The sequence below is a fragment of the Aquarana catesbeiana genome, linkage group LG01 (assembly GCF_042186555.1).
Source record: "Aquarana catesbeiana isolate 2022-GZ linkage group LG01, ASM4218655v1, whole genome shotgun sequence".
In the NCBI taxonomy this organism is placed as follows: domain Eukaryota; kingdom Metazoa; phylum Chordata; class Amphibia; order Anura; family Ranidae; genus Aquarana; species Aquarana catesbeiana.
The window spans coordinates 970,854,886-970,873,734 of record NC_133324.1 but is presented as its reverse complement, the minus strand read 5'-3'; the positions used below and the strand labels follow the sequence as shown (position 1 = coordinate 970,873,734).

General features: G+C 44.7%; 1 protein-coding gene across 1 annotated transcript in view; it reads right to left on the bottom strand.

Moving 5' to 3' along the window:
- Positions 1-210: 210 nt before the first annotated feature.
- Positions 211-18,849, bottom strand: part of LOC141128837 (uncharacterized) — a 120,674-nt gene continuing 102,035 nt past the window's right edge. The window contains exons 6-7 of the mRNA XM_073616394.1: positions 3,207-3,322; positions 211-336 (exon numbers count right to left, since the gene is read on the bottom strand). Of these exons, the coding sequence (XP_073472495.1) occupies positions 211-336; positions 3,207-3,322 (242 nt within the window). The remainder of the gene's footprint in view (positions 337-3,206; positions 3,323-18,849) is intronic.

Genomic DNA, 18,849 nt, shown 5'->3' with positions numbered 1-18,849 from the left:
TCATATACAGATAAGATTGTTCACCCAACACTGATTGTCCTTCACGTATTCGAAAATTGGGAAGGTGGAAATATGAGGGCAGTTGCTCACGCTGACCAACACATATGACCACTTAAAGTGATTGAATGGACTATCTCGGTACTGATACAATGACAAGATTAATGTGATAAAAATCAAATTTTAATACACAGAAACTATACCAAAATATTTTTAAAAAAGTATACACCACAAGTAACTAACTACTAAAGGGTTCCCCCGTAGATTTTCTATTGGAGTGGAGTAGGTTGTTTCCTCTACCGGTTTCATGGTATAAACCGCTTCTTCAGGAGGAGTGGTCTATAAAATAGATAATACATTAAGACAAAACATATTTACGGAGCAAAATAAACTTTAACAACATACTACAATCAATGTTAAAGTAGGAAGACCTGCTCACCCGATTGGACAAAACAGACTAGCGTCAGGACCCGACAAATCCCCCCCCCCCCCCGCAGCGGACAAGAGGGATGTGAATGACAATCTCTGATTAGAAGGTAATAATAAAGGTTGGGGTATAAAAAAGTTTTTTTATAAAAAGGTGGTGTAGTACAGTGGTGGAGGAACCAAGATGGTGCTGCTTTGGGGCCGAATGGGGGTGGGGAAGGGAGGGGGAAGAGGGAGGGAAAGGGGGAGGAGGGAAGGGAGCAGGGACAGGACAAGGATGACAAAAGGAGTGAGGGAAGGGACAACTGGGATGAGAGGGAAGGGAGGTGAGGAGAAATTACCAAGGAAAAAAGGGGGGGGGGGGGTAATGAAGAGGGAAGGAGGGGGAAAAAAGAAAGGAAAGACAAGAGGGAGAGAGAAAAGAATGAAAAAAGGAAAAAGGGGGAAGGGGGAAGAGGGGGAAAAAAGAGAAGAAAGAAGGAGAGGGAAGGGCCATAGGAGGGGAGAGCGGGGACAGGGGGGGGAGGGGGAGAGGGAAACAGCAAGCCAGGGAGGAAAGGGTAGGAATGGGAGAGGCAGGGGTAAAGGGAAGGGGAGGACGGAAGAGGAAGGGGTACGGGGAAGGGGGAAGGGGATAAGGGAAAGTACTGGGATGGTACATCAAAGGGAGGGAAACCTAAACAGAAAGGGGGCAGAATATGGGGTGAAAAAAAGGGGGGGAGAAAGGGGGGACAAAAGGAAAGGGAAGAGGTAGGGGAGGACAGGACAGGGAGCAACAGAAAATAAAGAAGTGAGACTATGAATGTGAGGAAATAAGTGAGGACAAAAAAGGGGGGGGGGGGAGAGGGAAAGGGGAAACCAAGAGGTGTGATGGGGGGGTTTAGATGGTGATGGAGTAATAGAAGTGAAAGGAAAGTAGTGTGGACAGTGTGGAGGGGGAAGAAAGGGGAAGTGCGGACAGTGTGGAAGGGAAAACACGACGCCCACCACAGTGGCATATGTTAAGGTAAAGCAACTCACTAGGCTGTAAAAATAACCATAGTAAGGTAATTGCAAGGGCTGGATGTAATATAGAGCAGTACAGAGTTAGATTAGATGGGAGCACAGTCAAAGGTAGCTCTCCTCTCCCTGTTGATTGGACAGTCTGAATGCAATGGGAGTGTTACCTCTGTGTACCTGTGTTTCAATAAACAGTTCATGTTGAGCAACCAATACGAGTACTGCCTAGTTATTGGTTGTCAGCGGTTTTGAATATCTGATATCTATATTCAGACTGGAGTTATATGATGAAAGCACTCACGCGGAGTGTGGGACGTTTCGTTACAAATTTTATGACAATAAAATATTTTTTTACAGAGAGGTATGTTTTCTGTTTTATATGGCTGGTATTACATGTGAACATCCATGAAGGAGAGAGCTGAGCTGTGAAAGCCATAAGGATATCCATCCATCCACACAGATCTCCCATTTATCCCTTAAGGTGTACTGTATGTTTTGACTCTCTGGTAAAACAGGAGCTGGAGGTGAGCTGCTAGAGAGCATTGGTGGTGGATTGCACGAGCGCCTGTTTTTGATTTATTGTGATCGTTGATCTAAGGATTTATTCGATTTTTCTTTCTAGTTTTGAAAGGTTTTGTTTTTTTTCACGTTTCTGGGAAGAAGTGAATTGTGTTGATATACTCGAATATTAAGAGACTTTTTCTTTTTTTTACACTTATATTGTGTTTTATGTATGTTATATTATTACTTTCCTGATGATTGCGCTGTACTCAATTTGTCCTATACAGATAACATTGTTCACCCAACACTGATCGTCCTTCGCGTATTCATTTTATAAGCCCATGGATACCGTCAAAGAGCGACCATGATGTGTGCCGCCATCCATATTACCCAATCCAAAATCAGCTCTTATCTTAGATGAAATGAACCCCAGTTGGTTTATATGATTGCCGCACTGCCAGTACTGTCACCAGTCTGATTTTGAGTTCATTAGTGGGACTGTACAGTAGACATGTGCACTGCTGAAAAAACATGTTCGTTTTGTTTTCCGAAAATTCAGAAATTTGGAATTTGTAAATTTCGTAAAACCCGAAAATAAGAAAGGAAAATCCCAAAATTCAAAATAATAACTAACTAATAATAACTATTAAATTATAGGTATTGGAATTTCCTTTCAAATGTGGCTGTTAGTGAAAATAACGAAATACAAATTTATCTGAAGTTACGAATTATCCGAAATAAAGAATGCCACGTCTAAACAAATGGAACGGAACAAAATAACAATAAATAATAATAATAATACGTTTTTATTATTATTATTGTTATTTATTATTATTAATTTGTTACATTCCATTCGTTTAGATGCGGCATTCTTTATTACGTAGATTCGTAACTTCTGATAAATTCGTATTCGTTACGCTCACTAATGGACAATTTTGAAAGGAAATTCCTATACCTATATTTAGGTATATATATATATATATATATATATATATATATATATATATATATATATATATATATATATATATATATATATATACCTAAATACTTATAATTTAATAGTTAGTTAGTTATATACCTAAATACCTATAATTTAACAGTTAGATAGGTATATACCTAAATACCTATGATTTAATAGTGAATAATAGTTAAGATATTATTAGTTAGTTATTTTTTCAGATTTTCACATTTTTGAATTTTGGTTCTTATTTTCGTTCTTTTGAATTTTCTGATTTTCTGATTTTCTAATTTTCAAAGAACATCCGGAATTTCCTCCTTACTTTGTGCGTTTCTCTTTTTCCTTTGACAGAGGGAGTAGACAGCCAGAATGAGCAGAAGCACAATGAGGGAGACCATGATGGTGAAGGTGGTGATGGTGGTGTACAACGGTGCCAAGCTGAAAGAGAGGAACGAGGAGAACATTTACCTCATTGTACCAACAGGACACGATTTCTGTGAATATAGCTGAACTCAGATATAATAGACACAAATTCATGTAGTTCTGTAATCATCTATACATCATTAGAGGCCTATTTACACTTCCACAATGCGGAGACACATACACAGCAGCTCTTGTTACATCCATTGCTGCAATGAACTGCACCCCAATGCACGAAGACAGGTCACCTTCCTTGCAGCATATGGTGAATTACGGTACATAACAGAAAAAGGTTCATGGATTTCTCTCATTGCAGTAAAAGACCCCTTACCATTCATATCCACATTGCACAGCAACACACGTTAACCACTTCCGGATCGCCGCACGCCGATATACATCCTAACCTTGAAAAGGAATATCATTGTTATGGCAGCATAACATCTACCATAACCCTGGTATCCTCTTTTTCGGGTGGCGCTCCGGTCCGTGATATTAGTGGTTTCTGCAGCGGATTCACCGCAAGATCACTTTTATCGGCGGCGGGGGGATTGGCCCCCCTCCCACCACGCTCCGGTGTCCTCCACCGCTTACCAACTCCGCAGGCAGTGGCGGAGGAGATCGGATCAACTCACGTTAGTGGCATGGAGACGAGTGAGGGGAAGATGGCCCCCAGCCGTATTCATACCATTGCAGAGTGGAAGCGACGTCATAACTTCACTTCCGCCCATAGCTCTTGAAGGGCCATTTTTTTTCAAATGACAAATTTTTTTTTTTATATTGCATTTTTGTGTAAATATGAGATCTGAGGTCTTTTTGACCCCAGATCTCATATTTAAGAGGTCCTGACATGCCTTTTTTTCTATTACAAGGGATGTTTACATTCCTTGTAATAGGAATAAAAGTGACACATTTTTTTTTTAAAAGAACAGTGTAAAAATAAAAAATAAAAAATAAATAAGGAAAAAAAATATGTAAACGCGCCCCGTCCCGCCGAGCTCGCGTGCAGAAGCGAATGCATATGTGAGTAGCACCGGCATATGAAAACGGTGTTCAAACCACACATTTGAGGTATCGCCGCGATTGGTAGAGCGAGAGCAATAATTCTAGACCTACTCTGTAACTCAAAACATGCAACCTGTACAATTTTTTAAACTTCGCCTATGGAGGGTTTTAAGGGTAAAAGTTTGTATAGAGGAGATACTGGAGGTTGTTTTCATCATCATCATCATCACCATCCTCATCATCATTGTGGCTAGGATCGCTGATTTCCTTATCTTAAAAGAGTTAAAACAAAGCAGAGTTTACACAGCTCCTCCACACGTTGGTCTGTAGTTCCCCTGAAAGTCATTTTACCGGATCAACAAGATTTACTAACATTTTGTAAGCCGTCTTTCCTTTTCTCTTAAAGCCACAAATCATAGAATAGGACAGAACATCTATCTCAGAGAGCTCTTTGCTGATCCGGCCTTTTATCTGCCTGGGCAGGAGACGAATGTCATATAGAGTAATGTTTTGTCTACCGCTATATGTGAGAGCTTCATTCTTCCCCTGTTAGTGGTTGTGAAGGAAGCAGCAGGCACCAGCCATGTCTTTAGCAGTCAGTGACATCATTGGGCCCCATTCACTTGCTGGCCAGGAATTTCCAGCCATGTACACAAAGGGGCGGGGATAGCACTGACATCACTGACCAAATATGGTCATGTCAACAGCTACAGTAGATGACCTCATTTCCCAGATATAGCCACCTGGCCATATTTTGGGAATACCCCACCCTATTGTTTACATTTAGTAGACAGGACCAGAGCTGTCATTTGTTGAGAGTGTAGCGATGGGATAAGACAAGCCTAGCAGTTGGCGGGTATTTAGTTTTAGCAAGTTGGCGAGCAATGTTCCTCATGGTTGTCCCTGGATGATGTGAGTGACAATGGAATTTCATATTAGGACTTTTTTTTTTAAATCAAACACTTGTCAAAAGGTGTGTTTTTATTTACACATGTTTTGTGACTGTGTAGGGACACTGTGTACCCCTTTCTCTTTCACGTGGAAGGGCTGGTATTTAGGGGCCCCTTTATTGTTAAAGGGACTTCCAGATTCTGATAAGCCCCCCCACCCACAGATTGGGCCAGGGTTTTGGGGAGGAGGCTCTTGTATTCATCATCATGGGGACGGGGTGCTTTGCTATGGGAAACACCATTGGAATGGTCCCTTCCCTATATTAAGGGCATGTGGCTTGGTATGGTTCAGGAAGCGGGGGGGAAGTGCATGACTGACCCCCTACTTTTCTGGCCTGCCAGGCTACATTGTTGTATATTTTGTTTTTGCTTGGAGTCCCCTTTGAAATTCATACCAGACCATCATCATCATACCAGACCCCCATCATCATACCAGACCCCATCATCCTACCAGATCCCCATCATCATACCAGACCCCATCATCCTACCAGACCCCCAATATCATACTAGACCCCCATCATCATACCAGACCCTCATCATCATACCAGACCCCCATCATCATGCCAAACTCCCATCATCATACCAGACCCCCATCATCATACCAGACCCCCATCAAGATAAGGGTCTAGTATGTATTTTTACAAGACCCTCATGTAGGGTAATGGTCTGGTGTGAATGAAGGGAATCCCCAGACATTTTTTTACAATCAAAAGTAAGAGGCTGTAACCTGTAATTAGCAGATTCTTATAAGCCCCCCATCCACAGACTGGGCCAGGGTTGTGGGGAGGAGGCTCTTGTATTCATCATCATGGGGACAAGGTGCTTTACTATGGGAAACACCACTGGAATGGTACCTTCCCTATATTGAGGGCATGTGTCCTGGTATGGTTCAGGAAGCAGGTTGGAAGTACGTGATTGACCCCCTACTTTTCTGGCCTGCCAGCCTGCATTGTTATATAAGGGTCTGCTATGGATTTTTTTTTTGCTTGGAGTCCCCCTTGAAATTCATACCAGACCCCCATCATCATACCAGACCCCCCATCATCATACCAGACCCCCATCAAGATAAGGGTCTGGAAACTGTAATTTGCCAGCAATTTAACAGCATTTTTTCTTTGTAAATGTCGGTGTTGCTGTAGTAGATTGTATACATTGTACAGATGTGCCACCTCACAGGGAGGGCCAGGGAATCCCCAGACATGTTATTTAACCAATTCCCGCCCGGCCTATAGCAGATTGAAGGCCAGGAAGTGGTTCTGTTATCCTGACTGGGCTTCATATGACGTCCAGCAGGATAACATGCCGGTGCGCCCCCGTGGGGGCGCGCAGCGCGGCGACCGCGAGTTTGGCGTGTCAGTCTGACACACCTCATCTCCGATCTTGGTAAGAAGCCTCTGACACAGACTTCTTACCACGTGATCAGCTGTGACCAATCACAGCTGATCATCGCGTGAACCAGGAAGTGCCGGTAAACGGCATTCCTTGGTTCGCACTGACAGGGAGAGCCGATCGGCGGCTCTCCCTGTCAGAGAGGGGGTCTGTGTTGATAATCAGCACATTGATTATCAGCACAGCCCACATCAAATGTACCCATCAGCTGCCAATCAGTGCCCAGCAGCTGCCAGTCAGTGCCCCATCATTAACTTCTGTCAGTGCCCAATAAAGTGCTAATCAGTGCCCACCACAGTGCACACCAGTGCCCACCATAGTGCCAATCAGTGTCCATCACAGTGCCAATCAGTGCCCAGCATTAACACCTGTCAGTACCTGCCCAATCAGTGCTGCCCATCAGTGCCATCTATTAGTGTCCATCAACGCCACTTGTCAGTGCCAATTAGTGCTGCCTATCAGTGCCAATCAGTGCCCATCAGTGCCGCCTGTCAGTGCCCATCAGTGCCGCCTGTCAGTGCCACCTATCAGAGCCCATCGATTCTACATATCAGTGCCTCCTCATCAGTGCCGCCTCATTAGTGCCCCCTCATAAGTGCCCATCAGTAAAGGAGAAAACAAAATTTTATAACAGAAACAAAGAAAAAAAATTCAAAAATTTAGATATTTTGTAGTTTGTTTAGCAGAAAAAAAAACCCAGAGGTGATCAAATACCACCAAAAGAAAGCTTTATTTGTGGGAAGAAAATGATAGATAAATATTCAGTTTGGGTACAGTGTAACAGCGCAATTGTCATTCAAAGTACGACAGCGCTGAAAGTTGAAAATTGTCCTGGGCAGGAAGGGGGGGAAGTGACCGGTATTGAAGTGGTTAAAGGAATTTTACATTTTAATGTTTTACTTTAACCCTTATTAAAATTGCTGCTCCCACCAAACATTTTTTTTCTTGCTTGCTTGGTGCATATCCCACATGGCAGTACCCAGCCTCCCATGACTCCCATTGACTTTAATGGGGTTCAGATGTGGGAATTTGGCACCAGATCATCAGTAAGCTCCCTGAACCCCTCCCAAACCAAACCCAGCTATATTCATCTGATCCCTACTTCTGACTGACCTACTCCAACAAAAAAAACAGGCTGCTCTTTCCTTAGAGAGAGAGGATAACTTCACTCAATCTGAGAAAAGAACAGCTGCAGCAAGCACTTTGGAAGGAGGCAGAGTCTCTTAAAGTGGACCTGTCAGTATGTTTACACATCTGCATGAATACATCTCTGGCAACATCAGTATAATTTTTCCAATCAATGCGAGATGATTTCATCAGGATTTACATGATTGTGTCATCTCAGAACAAGAATCTTAGTACAGGGGGTAGATGGTGACCTTGGATGATGCCTGAAAGAAGATGTGACCATCCTTCTAGAGAGAAAAGTAGATAAAGTCTGTGAAAGGGAACAGATGTCCAAATCTAGTCAACAGACAAAAAAAACAGCTGGCAACTCCATGAACCTTAAACGTCTTTATTATGCCATCCCAGTGAGTAGACAACAGTGGCAGATGCGTTTCAGGGATAAGCCTTGTTCACAGCACAACTATTGCTGAAATGCATCTGACACTGTCTGTCTACTCCCTGGGATGTCATAAAAAAGATGTTTAAGGTTCTTGCCAGCAGTTTTTTTTTTTTCTGTTGACTATATTGTCTTTTGGTGGATCGGCGGATACAACAGCTTGGGCACCCGGAATACAGCTTCCAGCTACATACCATGGCTCCACTGCTCTGAGCAATGCATTGCTTCTGTTTGAGATGCCCCAATCTGTTATCCCAGCTGACTGGACACAATGTTTGCAGGTGATGATCGGATTGGTTCTTCAGACACATCGAGTATTTCAACCAAATGGCATCCATCTGCACATTGCCTCAACATATAGTGAGCTTCAGCTTGGTCTCCTAGCCATGGGAGAACCCCCTCTAACATGTTTCACCCAGTAAAGGCCTCAGCGATTAAGGTCCTTCTGCTCACTGGGATGGCATAATAAAGAAGTTTGAGGTTCATGGAGTTGCCAGCTGTTTTTTTCTGTTGACTAAATTGGGGCATCTATTCCCTTTCACAGAGGTCACATTACTACCCCTGCTGATGACTTTATCTACTTTTCTCTCTAGAAAGATGGTGACATCTTCTTTTAGACATCATCCAAGGTCACTATCTACACCCTGGACTGAGATTCTGGTTTAGAGATGACACAATCATGTAAATCCTGATGACATCATCTCACTCTAGGCCTGTAGGAACTGTAGGAACTACAGTTCTCATCATGCCTAGTCATGTCTGTGAATGTCAGAGTTTTACAATGCCACAATGTTTGCAGGTGCTGATTGGGTTGAATAATGGTTCTTCAGACACATCGAGGACTTCAACTAAACCCATCTGCACATTGCCTCAACATATAGTGAGCTTCAGCTTGGTCTCCTACCCATGGGAGAACCCACTCTAATGCCCCGTACACACGGTCGGATTTTCCGATGGAAAATGTCCGATCGGAGCGTGTTGTTGGAAATTCCGACCGTGTGTGGGCGCCATCGGACATTTTCCATCGGATTTTCCGACACACAAAGTTGGAGAGCAGGAGATAAAATTTTCCGACAACAAAATCCGATCGCGTCAATTCCGACCGTGTGTGGCCTGTTCCGACGCACAAAGTGCCACGCATGCTCAGAAGAAATTCCGAGACGGGACAGCTCGTTCTGGTAAACTTAGTGTTCGCAATGGATACAGCACTTTCATCACGCTGCAATGTTAAAAATGGTTTAATACGGCGCACTCTCTTCTTCTTTATAATGTGACAAGAATTAAGTAGTTTTGATGCTCATATTCACACACACTTCTCACAAAGTTTTATTTGTGTTTTTTTATAGGGATTCCCTGAATATATTGTTATTAGTTGTCACATCTGACAGTTTTATATTTTTTATTTTTTTTTTTTTTTTTGGATTTTAAGCCTTTTTTTTTCTTTAATGTTTGGATTTTTTCCAAGGCTGATCTTTGTTCAATGTTATTTTTATTTTTCCTCCAGAATATTTTTGTGTGTGTTTTGTGTGTCAAGTTACCCCAACACCATTGATATCTTTTATTCTTTAATCTCCAGGAGATTGTCTGTTGTTGGTTCACTTGTTCATTTCACATTGTATATTTGAAATGTACCTGAATCCTCACAAACCAACTGTCCTTTTTGAAGTAAAACACATAGGAGAGTATAATTCAAAACAAAAATCCTTTATTAAGGGCTCAGAACCAAACAAAGAGGAAGGCAACACTGGATCAACAGGAGAAATTAGCGAAGCCTGGGACCCCCACGGCAGACAACAATTCTTCAACATCAAAATTGGTGGCCTGAGGAGTCCATATCTAAGGGAGGGCAGTCTGGTCCGGGATTCGCAGAGATCTGGATAGCAGCAGATGACATTTGTGTCCCCAGGCTGTGGTACCACAAGAGGCTGCATCTTTTGGCCGACCAGACTGAACCCAGGGCAATCACTGTCTGGTCTTCCTTCCACGCTTCCTTCCGGGCTGTGGCTGTGCAGTTGGAGATGTGGCAGGAGGAGGAGTAGGAGGACTGGGGGGACCTGGAGGAGGACTGGGGGGACCTGGAGGAGGACTGGGAGGACCTGGAGGAGAGGGAGGAGGAGGAGGAGGACCTGCAGGAGGAGGAGGAGGACCAACGCAAGGTGTGTCTGAGGTGTAATTTGGCCCCTCATACCTTTCTCCAGAGCCTCCGATATGAGGGCCTCACACAAGACTTTTTGGCCCTCCTCCATCCTCTGCATTTTATATGCTATGAAGGCAGCAATGTTCTCTTCCATGGTGTGGGGTGCTCCCAGGACCTCTGTAGCCCTCCAAAAGAATGCTATAGCAGCCTCCTCTAGGGTACTCCTCCTACTGCCACTTTCTCTTTTCAGGGGGGGTGGAGGGACCTGCAGATCAGCCAGCCGGCTCAGCCCGGCCACCTCCTGGCTGAGACTTCCCTGTGTATGATAAAGGGACATGGTTTTAGTTGTTGCTTCATCAATCACAATCCTAAATTAGTACTCCCAACTAACATCTAGTTAACATCATTGATTGTACAAGCAGAAATATTTAGAGGAATGCTATACCTGGCTCAATCTGGGCTCCTCCTTGTGTTGTTGCCTGGAAGGCCCAGGTTGGGCATCAGAAGCCTCAGCCGGGGGGGAAGGAAGAGTGGAAGGAAGACTTGAGAGGGATGGCCTGGGTTCAGTCTGGCCTGCCAGAAAGTGCAGCCTGTCGTAGGACAACATCCTGGGGACATAGATGTCATCTGCTGCTCCGGATCTCTGTGAATCCAGGACTTTCTTGCGCTCCCTCAGATATGTGCTCCTCAGGCCACCAATGAAGATCTTTAAATAAGTGATGTCTGCCGTGGGGATCACCTGCTTCACAATTTCACACAATTGTTCCAGTGCTGCCTTCCTCTTTGCTTGGTTCTTGAAATGGGGGTGGGTAATCTCCCACAGACAGGGCAGCTCCCTTAGCATCTCTATGAATACTGACATGAAGTCATTGTCTTTCATTAAGATATCCATGTTCACTGCAAGACACAACACAAGACAAAGCCTAATGTCAGACAAAACTCTCCTAATCTTGTTACAATATAGGCCTCATTCTAGAAGCAGTATAGGCACAAGTTTGTCTCTTACCTTCGTTCTTACGATCGGCGCGTCCAATGCTCCTTCCTCCGCTCACAGATCGTACGTAATACGCACGCGTGTTACGCTTTATACACACTGCGCATGCGTGTAACTCCGCCCCTGACGTTCTTTCTAGTCTATTCCCCGCCCCTTTTCGTTCGGCGCAGTGGGTGAAGAGCATGATGGCGGATTTAGAGCAGGTGTGTGCTAATTATAGCAACGAGGAGGAGGAGGAGGAAAGCCCGGATCCAGGCACGTCCCAAACCAGAAGGAGACGTTTTAAGGCTACAAATATGTCCTTTGGGGAGATGTTGGAGATGGTCGACATCATGAGGAAGTCCGACTATGACGGAAAATATGGGCCTTACCCCCACCCCAACATCCGAAAGGCCAAAATCATTGCTAAAGTGATCAAAAGCCTTCACAGGAATTTCGGGGTACGAAGATCTAAAGATCAGCTCAGGAAGCGGTGGTCGGACCTGAAGTTGAGAGAGCCAGAGCAGTACCGAAAGATCCGGAGAGTGCTGCAAAAAAGTAAGTAGTTGTGCTGTGTTCCTTTTCTGTCTTTATTCCGTTCATTCTGCTCCATATGCTTTTATTAATTGTAACGTTTAAAAGGGCAACTTTAATGTTCATGGGCCCATTATTCGTTCGTATCAAACATTTTTCTTTCGGCCTCTAGAACACCATTGTTTAGGCCATATGCATTTTCATACATTTTTTGGGCCTACTTGGATGCCAAATATTTGTTTGTGTAGATGGGTTTGTTACTAGAATGAAATGCCAACTAGATTGTGTGTAAGGAGAGGACACTGAGCAGCTGTTTTCACATCTGGACACTGGAGCACTAGTGTGGGACACAAGAACACCATTTTCATTAGGGGGGCCACACAGGTGCTCCAGTGTATACTATAGGGGGGGCTACATCTGTGAAGCTTGTACCAAACAGGTAAAGTATTGCAGCTTGACAAAGGGCAATAAAAAATATACATCTTGGAACTCGGCTAAAATTGACAATTGTACCCTACTTCCAAGCAATGTTTCCTATTTCTAGTTCTGCCATCAAATATCTGTGTGCTAATTATACCATTTTTGTTTTACATAGGGGAGAAAAGACTCGGAGGACACCCCTCATCCGAGGAGACCACAGACCCCCCACCTATGGAAGAAGGTGAAATACCCCCAACCCAAGAAGAAGAGCAGGAGGAAGAAGAAGATGTGGTGGAGATTGGCACCACAACAGGTGAGTGTCTGCGACCACAGGCTCAGGTAAAAGAGATGGATGGTGGCAGATTTTTGAGACCTTTTTTTTGTTCTTTACCTTTTTTTAGGTGATCGTGATGTGAGAGATAGAGAACGCTTTACTTTTGAAAGTGCCCAGATCCTGATCGGGGAGATCATGGGGTGTAATCTCGAATTGCACAACATACAGCAACAAATCAGTGATGTTATTAAAAAATAACATCATTGATGTTTTGGGGCAAATTTAAACCCCACAAAATCACTTGTTTTATTGTGGTCCAATCTTTGAAAATTTTTTTCTATGTTTTGAAAAGCCAAATTTGGAGGATGCACACAGTGTGCCAACATGTGCTATCTGCCATCACGGGAGATCAATGGAGGCGTTTTGGGGGTGCAACCCCTTCCTCAATTATAAAGTCGCGGTGAGGAAGGGCTTGCTCCCCCAAAACACGTCCCTTGATCCCCCCTGATGGCAGATAGCACATGTTGACATTCGTAAATTTGTGTGCATCTTCCAAATTTGGCTTTTCCAGGGGTGATTTCCCCCCATCTGAATGCTATATCAAACCCAGTTCCTAAATACTGATGTCTGATATAGCCTTCAGGTTTTACTTAATGTGAACTTTGTAAGTTCAAGTTTTTTGGCTTTCTTGTTGGTTTTACACAGGCCTGTTTTATCTGAAATGGATATTTCGATTTTTGATAATGCTACTGCAAAAATTGTTATACAACAAACATGTTGGTTTGTTTTAAAAACCTTTGGTAAATGCACATGTAATTGTGCAGGTATAAAAAAGTGGCTTACTCAAGAATGTGTGGATTATTGTCTCAACACTACAATACAACACTTTTGGGGTGATGTGATTGATGTTTTCTGCAAAAATGGGGGTTATTTCCTAAGGGCAAATCCACTTTGCATTACAAGTGCAGGTTCAGTGCAGTTGCAAGTGCACTTGTAGTGAAATGTGTTTTTGCATTTAGGAAGTACCAGCCAACAGTGTTTTTTATAAGGTTACACAATCACGACATTTTCTGCACTCAACACATTTCTGTCAGGGTCAGCTAAAACAAACACAAGCAGTAAATGTCCACAAAGAATTTCTTTTGGTTGTTTTTTATTTGAAAAAGGTTTCACAGATTGTCTGGCATATTGATAGCCCCCCTACCCGCAAAGAACTCCAGGTATCGTAACCGGACATCACGGGCACTCAGGGAGGGCAAGCCAGGACGGCCACTTTCAAGCGCCGTCAGTGTTGATGGATTTGGGATTCCGGCCTCAGGCCCAACTGAGCCAGCATAGTTGGCTGAATGTTTTCTTAAAAAATTATGGAGAACACAGCAGGCAAGTATTATATGGTTCAGTTTATACTCCGAATGCCTCAGCAAACCTACGCTGCATGGCCTCCCTGATCCTGCAAAGCCTGCGTAAGGATCCTCGTATTCGTGGTATCAAGGAGAAGGACCAATACTGGCTGGCAACCCTCCTTGATCCACGTTACAAGGGTAAGGTTGCGGACCTTATCTTGCCATCGCAGAGGTAGCAGAGGATGAAACATCTTTGGGAGGCCTTGCAGAAAGGTCTGTGCAACGCGTTCCCAGAGACTGGGAGGTTACAAACTCCTGTTTCTGGACAACGTGTTGCTGAGGCTTCGGTCAGTCAAAGAAGGAGCGGTAGAGAAGGTGGCCGTCTGACCGATGCGTTGAGACAATTTTTTGGTCCGTAGCTCCAAGGTATGATTGGTTCCAGCAACCATCGCCAGCGTCTGTTTTACATGGTGCAGGAATACCTAGGGGCAAGATCTGACTTGGACACCTTTCCCACCGAAAATCCTCTGGGTTACTGGGTCTTGAGGATGGATCACTGGCCAGAGCTTGCACAGTATGCAATTGAGCTACTGGCCTGTCCTGCATCCAGCGTTCTTTCAGAACGCACATTCAGTGCTGCTGGAGGCTTTGTAACCGATCACAGGATGCGTCTGTGCACCGACTCGGTCGATCGGCTGACCTTCATAAAAATGAATCAGTCTTGGATCACCACCAGCTTCCAAGCACCTGATGCTGATGTAACCGAATAATTTTTTTTGAAATCTCAGATCCCTTCAAAGACTGCCTATGCTGATGCTGAGTGACTATCCCTGAGTAATTATCCTCTTTCTCCTCAATGATCACGCTGATAGCTTGTAAGAACATTTTTGGTTCTGGGCGTCACCACCAGTGCCTAAGGCCCAATTTTTCAGCCCCTGTTTAACAGGGGCGTGTAATTACAATTTTTGATGCAATACTTTGCAGCAGGGCTCGTTTCCCGGTTCCAACTAGAGTATCTGTGAGGGGTTGCAGTGTTGTGGCACCAGCACCAGTGCCTAAGGCCCAATTTTTCAGCCCCTGTTTAACAGGGGCGTGTAATTACAATTTTTGATGCAATACTTTGCAGCAGGGCTCGTTTCTGCGTTCCAACTAAAGTATCTGTGAGGGGTTGCAGTGTTGTGGCACCAGCACCAGTGCCTAAGGCCCAATTTTTCAGCCCCTGTTTAACAGGGGCGTGTAATTACAATTTTTGATGCAATACTTTGCAGCAGGGCTCGTTTCTGCATTCCAACTAGAGTATCTGTAAGGGGTTGCAGTGTTGTGGCACCAGCACCAGTGCCTAAGGCCCAATTTTTCAGCCCCTGTTTAACAGGGGCGTGTAATTACAATTTTTGATGCAATACTTTGCAGCAGGACTCGTTCCTGCGTTCCAACTAGAGTGTCTGTGAGGACTTACAGTGTTGTGGCACCAGCACCACCACCACCACCAAAGGCCCAATTTTTCTGCCCTTGTTCAACAGGGGCATGTAATTACAATTCTTGATCTAATATTTCACAGCAGGGCCCGTTTCTGCACCCACCAAGAGTGAGTGAGGACTTACAGTGTTGTGGCACCAGCACCAGTGCCTAAGGCCTAATTTTTCAGCTCCTGTTCAACAGGGGCATGTAATTACAATTCTTGATCTAATATTTCACAGCAGGGCCCATTTCTGTGCCCACCAAGAGCGAGTGAGGACTTACAGTGTTGTGGCACCAGCACCACCACCACCACCAAAGGCCCAATTTTTCTGCCCCTGTTCAACAGGGGCATGTAATTACAATTCTTGATCTAATATTTCACAGCAGGGCCCTGTGAGGGCTTACAGTGTTGTGGCCACAACAACACCTAAGGCCCAAATTTCTGCTAAGTATATAGAGCAGGCCCCTACTTTCAAACATCTAACTTACAAACGACTCCTACTTGCAAACGGAAGGAGACAACAGGAAGTGAGATGAAATCTACCCCTAGGAAGGGAAATTCTCTCCTGTAAGAGTTAATATGGGAAAAACATTTCTCCTTTCCACTGATGCTTTCCAATCCTTGTTCCACAAAAAACCGCAAATTTTCAAAAAACATTTGTCATTGGGACAAAAAGTGAGGTTCAATCTTCTGAAGAAGAGGACAGACAGCAAAACAAATGTCACAGGGGTGATAACCCTTCCCTATGTTTTCCAAAAAGCTTAAAAAAGATTTTTTGGCTGGAGCTAAACACGTTAAAAATGTACCCATTCAAAATTACAAACAGATTCTACTTAACAACAAACCTACAGTCCCTGTCTTGTTTGCACCGCCTGTATACTGCTGTTCAGAGTATATAGGGCCTGGTGGCCCCACACCTTTCCTTATTTTAATTTGGGTGCGGGGTTCCCCTTAATATCCATACAAGACCCAATAGGCCTGGTAATGGACTGGGGGGTACCCATGCCGTTTGTCTCACTGATTTTCATCCATATTGCCAGAACCCGACATTACTTTAAACCTGCAAGCAGTTTTAAATGAGATTTTTTCCTTTAAAAATGCCATTTTGTGCAGGGACTGTTCTAAACACGGGAAACATGCGCCACTTTACAGACATACTATAGACACCCCCCAGGTACGATATTTAAAGGAATATTTCACTTTTTTTTTACTTTAAGCATCATTAACCACTTGCCGCCTGCCCTATTACAGAATGACGGTGGCAAAGTGGTTTGATATTCCTGATCGGACGTCATATGACGTGATCAGGAATATCGAGCCGATGCGCGCCCCCGGGGGCGCGCATCGCGGCGATCGTTGTTGCGGGGTGTCAGTCTGACACCCTGCAACACCGATCTAGGTAAAGAGTCTCCGTCGGAGACTCTTCACCACGTGATCAGCCGTGTTCAATCACGGCTGATCACGATGTAACTAGGAAGAGCCGGTGATCGGCTTTTCCTCACTCGCGTCTGACAGACGCGAGTAGAGGAGAGCCGATCGGCTGCTCTCCTGACCGGGGGGGTCTGTGCTGATTGTTTATCAGCACAGCCCCCCTCGGATCCTACCCAGGACCACCAGGGAAGCTGCCCAGGACCACCAGGGAAGCCATCCACACTAGACCACCAGGTATGCCCCTAGACCACCAGGGAAATGCCACTTTGTGCCCAGGCAGCTGCCAGTCGGTGCCCACTTCAATGCCTACCACTGCCAGTGCCACCAGGGATGCCCATCAGTGCCTAGTATCAGTACCGCATATCAGTGCCCATCAGTGCCACGTATCAGTGCCCATCAGTGCCCAGCAGTGCCGCCTATCAGTGCCCAGCAGTGCCCAGCAGTGCGGCCTATCAGTGCCACCTATCAGCGCCACCCTATCAGTGCCCAGCAGTGCCGCCTTTCATTGCCCATCAGTGTCGCCTATCAGTGCCCATCCGTGCCACCCAGTGCCACCCATCAGTGCCCATCAGTGCCGCCTATCAATGCCCATCAGTGCTGCATATGAGTGCCACCCATCAGTGCCGCCTACCAGTGCCCATCAGTGCCGCATATCAGTGCCCATCGTCAGTGCCCGTCAGTGTCCGCTCATTGGTGCCACCTCATCGGTGCCGCCGTATCAGTGCCTGTCAGTGCTGCCTTATCAGTGCCCATCAGTGAAAGAGAAAACTTACTTATTTACAATTTTTTTTAACAGAAACAAAAGCAAAACTTTTATTTTTTTCAAAAATTTTGGTCTTTTTTTATTTGTTTAGCAAAAAATAAAAACCGCAGAGGTGAACAAATACCACCAAAAGAAAGCTCTATTTGAGGGAACAAAATGATAAAAATTTAGTTTGGGCACAGTGTAGCATGACCGCGCAATTGTCATTCAAACTGCAACAGCGCTGAAAGCTGAAAAATGGTCTGGGCAGGAAGGTGTCTAAGTGCCCTGTATTGAAGTGGTTAAAATCACTGCTTCTGAAAAAACGGCCGTTTTTAAAAGTTTTTTTTGCATTGATACATGTCCCCTGGGGCAGGACCCGGGTCCCCAAACCCTTTTTAGGACAATACCATGCAAATTAGCCTTTAAAATGAGCACTTTTGATTTCGAACGTTCGAGTCCCATAGACGTCAATGGGGTTCTAAAGTTCGTGAGAATTTTCGGCCCGTTCGCAGGTTCTGGTGCGAACCGAACCGGGGGGGTGTTTGGCTCATCCCTATTCCACTGGGCAGAGCTTGCTCAATATGCAATTGGGCTACTGGCCTGCATCCAGCGTACTTTCTGAACGCACATTCAGTGCTGCTGGAGGCTTTGAAACTGATCACAGAGTGCGCCTGTCCACAGACTCTGTTGATCGGCTCACATTCAGAAAAAAAATCAGTCTTTGGATCACCAGCTACCAAGCACCTGATGCTGATGTAACCGATTGATTTTTCTATGGATGTGGGATCTCTTGGAGACTGCCTATGCTGAGTGACTATCTTATTCCTCCTCAATCTTCATGATGATAGCTTCTAAGAATATTTTTGGTTCAGGGCACCACCACCACTGCCTAAGGCCCAATTTTTCTGCCCATGTTTAACAGGGGCGTGTAATTACATTTTTTGATCAAATATTTCACAGCAGGCCCCATTCCTGTGCTCAACAAGAGTATCTGTGAGGCTTTACAGTGTTGTGCCACCACCACCACCGCCTAAGGACCAATTTTTTTGCCCCTGTTTAACAGGGGCATGTAATTACAATTTTTGCTCTAATATTTCACAGCAGGGCTCGTTCCTGCACTCAACAAGATAATCTGTGAGGGGTTGCAGTGTTGTGGCACTACCACTGCCTAAGGCCCAATTTTTCTGCCCCTGTTTAAAAGGGGCGCGTAATTACAATTTTTGATCTAATATTTCACAGCAGGGCCTGTTCTGTGCTCAACAAGAGTATCTGTAAGGCTTTACAGTGTTGTGCCACCACCATCGCCTAAGGCCCAATTTTTCTG